Here is a 5955-nt window from a genome sequence, read left to right as displayed (position 1 = left end):
ATAAATTAAGAAATGATTAAGGTTACAAGTTTCGGCTACCGGTTTGAAGAGGGCTCAAAGGGTGCTTCCCAATTGCAATATCCCTAGACACTTTCATGCGACACAAGTTACGTTCTAATTCCATTATCGACACAACGCTACACATCTGTACTCAGTCGAGGGTCGTGTAAAGTAGTGTCGAATCGACATTAATTTCATTATCATTTTTCACTGGAGATGGAACAGAGAGAAAAAGGAGAACGGATTGTGGTTCTCTTCTCTGATTGGTTCCGCCATTTATAGCATAGTGTATGTACATACACACAGTGCGGTACAATACTATGGTGTGTGCAACACCATATGTTCCATCAAGCTCCTATCATGGGTGCGTTCCGAGTTACACATGAAGCGCATGATGTATTGTTTTATCCTTCTTTATTATTTGGTGAACAAGTAATGCATCATGCACTTCATGCATAACTCGGAATGCACTCCATATCTCCTACTTACTTTAACGGTGCACTAAAAATGGCGGTTTCCAGATAAGTCCGCTTCACTCTCTCTTGATTATCTCTGAGATGGAATTCTCTCACTCGAATCACTCTTAACAAAGACGGCACTCATTCCAGTAGTATTATATTTCAATAGTTGTTTCAGAAATGTTGCTGATATATTTCGCAACTTTTATTATATTAAATATTTCGTTTTTTAATTAAAATACTGCTGAGATATCTTTGAAAACTTTCGGTTCCATATGAGTAACTTTTATATGAAACAATTTTTCTCAAAAATGCTTTGTTTTCAAAATATTTAATTCCGAACGTTTTTAACGCCCTGTAGATTTCCAGTACAGGCATTGTACTGGACACACAACCATCTTATCGAAACAACCATCTTATTCAAGATGGTACAAACATGAGTGAAAGTATACTGCCTCTGTGAAACTTAAAAAAATAATTTTTTTGCAATAATTTGCAATTAAAATTATGTTTTTATTACTTATTTTAATACAAAATATTTAACTTCCTTTTAGTTTACATTTTCTTGCTATTGATAAATATTTTAATTACGAATATATTGTTAGTTTTTCTATCACTCGACGTATTTAATTAGGGTAACTACGGCAAATAACGCCGAGCTGGATTTACGCCGCAAAAGTCAGAAAAAATAGAAGGAACGGGGATAATTTTCCCGCAACTACTCTGTTACATGCCTTTATGTTATATTAGTATTGTGTTATGATTTCAGTTTCTTACTGTTAATATTAGGTGTAGTAAAAAGTCATCGCGTATTTTTTAGCTCAAAGTTGTATATACAATATCTTCGTCAATAATGAATGAAATTCAAATTTAAAAAAAGGATTTTAAAGCTTGAAATCTCTACTTTTAAAAGCTTATCACATTTTTTAAGTTTATATGAGTTTGATAATTTTTACATACCAAAAACTACGAGCTGAAAAAGACGAAAAATTTTCTTCTCACTTTGTGGATTTGTAACGTGTCCAAAACGAATTTGAGAAAATTTTCGATTACCTATCGTGAAAGCTTGATACTTTCCCTACAAAATCGTTTTTTTTTAATATTCCTACGACTTTTGATTACTGAGTTATCGCGGATTAAATAAAAGAATTATTTTGACTTTAATTGCTCATAACTCCATTAAAAATTGTCGTATCGTATAATTTAAAAAAGAGATTTTTAAAGCTGAAACTTTACTCTATTAAGATATATTTATATTGTTGGTAAGAAAGTAATTGCGGTTTTTACTGATAGATGTCTTTTAAAAAAACGCGATGACTTTTTACTACACCTAATATTAATGAAATTATTATGGTTGAATCGATTTGTCATTGTGTTAAGTACCACCATCATAAATTATAATCTACATAAAATAATTACTATAGGACGTGCAAAAGACTTAATGGTTATTTCGTAATACATGATGTAGAGGAATAGTAAAGTATGTTGTATAACAAAATACAAGTACTTTGCTGTTGTATTCTTTGTTTAGTTTGTTGTCTTATATATCTCACTTGTTTGGAATATATGGCATTTTTAGAGAGCGGGATTTATGCCCAAAGCATACAAAGTGCGCAGATTAAATTCAGTACACTAAATACATTAAATGCATTACATAAAATATGTACCTCATGTTATAACACTTGTAATACATCTGGAAAGATTGTAATTATTATTTATTATTTCATATACATATTTATCATTCTTATTCCTTAATAAAACTTTAAAAATGCATTTTATAAGTTATTGTGTCATTTTACGTCTTATTTATATGCATTATTTATAAATTTTTTATGAGCCATACATATCCCTCTCCCCCTATAAGTAGCCATATATCCCATCCCTATAGGATATACGGCAAAAATGCAAAGGTTTAAAAAAGTTCATTTTTTAATACAAAATATAAATATTTCTGATATTTTTTCCATAATAGTAGACAGTACAAAGTTGTTACTGATATAGTTCGTTTACTTTAAACACAGTAAATAATATTTAATAAATTAAGTTTCTGATAGGTACGGCGTATATACCGGAGTTACCTTATACAAGATACTTTATACTTTATTTAAAATTTCTGAAAAAGCTTTCTGAATGAAAATTCCTGAAAAAATTCTCTTTCTTTGTCAATTTTCACAAACTTTTTTTCACACTTCAGAATGAAAATTTCTTAAAAACTTTTTTTGTCTTAAACTTCTTCAAATTTTATTAATTTTTGAAAAAAATGATAAAATAAGAACTATTTACTATTTATTATATATATATATGTACAATAGATACAATGCTAAAAAAAATTATAGCATAGAAAAATTTTTGACAAAAATTGATTATCCTCGACTAATGATAACTTCGCAAAAAATTGTAATGCATCTCTACTACTGTAATTTTCAAAATATGATGGTGTTTGTCATATTGAAAATTGCAAAGTTTGATGAAATGTACGGACTTTATAAAATTTTTTAGGGGAATGCCATGCAGCGGTATAAAGTTCGAATTTTTTCCTTTAATTAATTTAAAAAAAAAAAGTTGCTGCAATTTTTTGCAAAGTTATCATCAGTCAGAGTTGGTCAATTTTTGCCCAAAATATTATACATGTGTATTATATATATACTCGTATATGTATACTGCTAAAAAAAATTGTAGTATAAAAAAAGTTTAGGCAAAAATTGCTGAAAGTGTTATAATTCATGAAACAAAAAAATCTAAAAAATTTCCTAGAAAATTATAAAATTATACAGAAATAATCTACAATTTTTGAATATTGAAATTTTAAAACGTTATATGTAAAATTCTGAGAAAAGTTTTTATCAAATTTGATTTTTACCACATAAATATCATAGAACTAAACAATTCTAATATTTTTTTTTATGCACACTTCTGAACACGAATTTTTTGTACCTTTTTTCCAGGCCGCAATGTGACGGATAGTATAGCGCCCTTAGTACGTGGCGTTGCATTGCCACTGAGGCAAACAATCACGTCTTCTACACAAGCGCCGTCGGTCCAACAACAGTCTGTTGTTGAAGAACTTGTAAATAGAGATAGAAGAGAGGAGTCCTCTTTATCTGCATGCACGACTGCTGACGGTGGATCCGGCAAGTGCCAGGATCTCAGCAATTGCCCGCAATTGTTACTCGATTTTAACAAGCTGAGGCTCTCGTGGTGCTTCAAGAGGCTAATTGTGCCAGGAGTTTGCTGCCCAGTGGACAAAATCAACAATCCTTCTATCCCTAAGTAAATTCTTCATTAAATTCACGTCATTTTCTGTCCGGTCATCCGTTTTATTAATTTTAGGAGAACTTTATTAACATTAAATATCTTTTTTCTCGTGCAAAAAAGACAATTAGAAACTTACAAATAATTTTATCTTTTTGTTACTCGCTGATTTTATCAAAACTCAGTAGATTTGTAGAATAGTAAAAAATAATAGACACGTATTTCTTTATACCGGCAAAAAAAATACAAAAAATGAGGATAGTCTCTCGCCACTTCTTGAATCCTACAAAGAGTATCAAGTTACCATATTGGATCCGCCATTTTTATTTCTATAATTCCAATTTTTAATTTCCTTTCAGCAATATGAAAACCTTTTGTCATATCCCTAAGATTCAAAAATAGCTGTAATACTTAAGCTTAAATGCAATGAATTAATTATTGATTTATAAATACAAGGGGTCGTTTCTATCCTTAAAATTGTATTTTTGCCGATATAAAATAATACATTCTATTATTTTTTACTATTCTACAAATCTGCTGACAATGAGTTTCAATAAATCGGCGAGTAATACAATAAAGGTAGGTAACATACTTGTTAGATGAATAAATATTGCAGTATCACTGGAGGTGTGTCCTCCGGGATCAACATTGGACAATCTTCACGACCAACAATTCGACCAACGAAAACCCCCACACCACGTCCGATACCGCTATACCCAGTGACATCTTCGACGACAAGACCTACAACGCATACTGTCTTGTCGCCAGTCTCATTGGTCAACAATACGAGTGGCTTCGAAACAATAACGACAATTGACAACAATTTTATTCAAGACGATGATGGTACTTAAGCATAATTTTTTGCATTAAAATATTCAATCGGCCGATTAAAAGAGAATTTTTATCGAATGATTTACTTACTCTTCATGTTGTTATTTATACTTCTCGCTAAATAGATAGATAGATAGATAAAAATTTGTGAAAGATCTTTTTTGAAACAAAGAATACTAATCTGTTTAGAATGCGGGATGATATATTCAGGTGGTCGAGGGCGAGTAGTCGGAGGAGAAGATGCACCATCTGGTCGTTGGCCTTGGATGGCGGCGATCTTCCTTCATGGCTTCCGGCGAACGGAGTTCTGGTGCGGGGGATCGTTGATAGGACCACGCCACATCCTCACCGCTGCTCATTGCACGCTTGATCAGCATCAGCGACCGTAAGCAACATTCTGTCAACATTTAATCTACGCAAATTCTTTTTTTTTAATCAGAAATTAAAAAATAAATTTACAAATAGTTTACTCGGGTTTTTATCTTTTCATCTAAAAATTTCAAAATTTCCTTTAGTTAAAATTTTTTAAGAAATTCTTTTTATGTTCCCTTTATACTTATGGAAAACTGATTGCTCCACATAATTCTGTAGCTCGAAAACTATTTAAAAAAAAACATTTAAATTCCTGGTTGGGGACAAAAATCGACGAGTTTTCATCCTTTGATAAAATTTCAATTAATTTGACTTTTCATTACATTTGAAATTGATTATACAACAAAATTTCAATTATATTTTGCTGAGAAGATAATTTTCTTTAATTTTGTTTAATGAAAAACAAATAAGATTTTAATGGGAATCCAATGAAAATAAAATGAAATTTCAATAAAAAATTAACTTTGTTTAACGAAAAAGTAGGAAAATATTATAGAAATTGTAATATTTTTTTTATGAAACTATAACGAAAAAATTCAAATACTCTATAATGACAAATTAACGACATCTTGTTGAAATTGTGAATAAATTTTTGATGAGATTGCAACAAAAATACACGGATACTTTGTAATGACAAATTAACGACATTTTATTGAAATTATAATGAATTTTCGAAAAAATTGCAACAAAAAAGCTCAAATATTCTGTAATGACAAATTAATGGCACCATGTTGAAATTGTAATGAATTGTTTATGAGGTTGCACCAAAAATGCGCGGATAATCTGTAACGACAAATTAATGATGTTTTGTTAAAATTATAATTAATTTTTGATGAAGTTGCAACAAAAAAAATGCAGGTGCTAGTATACCTGCGTGTTTTCATTGCAATCTCATCAAAAATGTATTACAATTTCAACAAAATGTCGTTAATTTGTCATTAGAGAGTATCTTCGTTTTTTTGTTGCAATTTCATCGAAAACTCATTACAAGATATTTTGTTTATCATTACATAGTATTTGCGTTTTTCTTTGCAACTTCATC

At 30.2% G+C, this 5955-nt stretch overlaps 1 protein-coding gene across 1 annotated transcript in view; it reads left to right on the top strand.

The window, feature by feature from the left end:
* The window catches only part of LOC108756827 (proclotting enzyme-like), a 32289-nt gene that overhangs the window by 22887 nt on the left and 3447 nt on the right, over positions 1–5955 (top strand). Inside the window, exons 4-6 of the mRNA XM_018500910.1 lie at positions 3404–3728; positions 4327–4553; positions 4731–4926. Coding sequence (XP_018356412.1) covers positions 3404–3728; positions 4327–4553; positions 4731–4926 — 748 coding nt within the window. The remainder of the gene's footprint in view (positions 1–3403; positions 3729–4326; positions 4554–4730; positions 4927–5955) is intronic.

This window comes from Trachymyrmex septentrionalis, unplaced genomic scaffold (genome assembly GCF_001594115.1).
Source record: "Trachymyrmex septentrionalis isolate Tsep2-gDNA-1 unplaced genomic scaffold, Tsep1.0 scaffold13, whole genome shotgun sequence".
NCBI classification, from domain to species: Eukaryota; Metazoa; Arthropoda; class Insecta; order Hymenoptera; family Formicidae; genus Trachymyrmex; species Trachymyrmex septentrionalis.
This window is presented reverse-complemented; position numbering and strand designations above follow the sequence as displayed.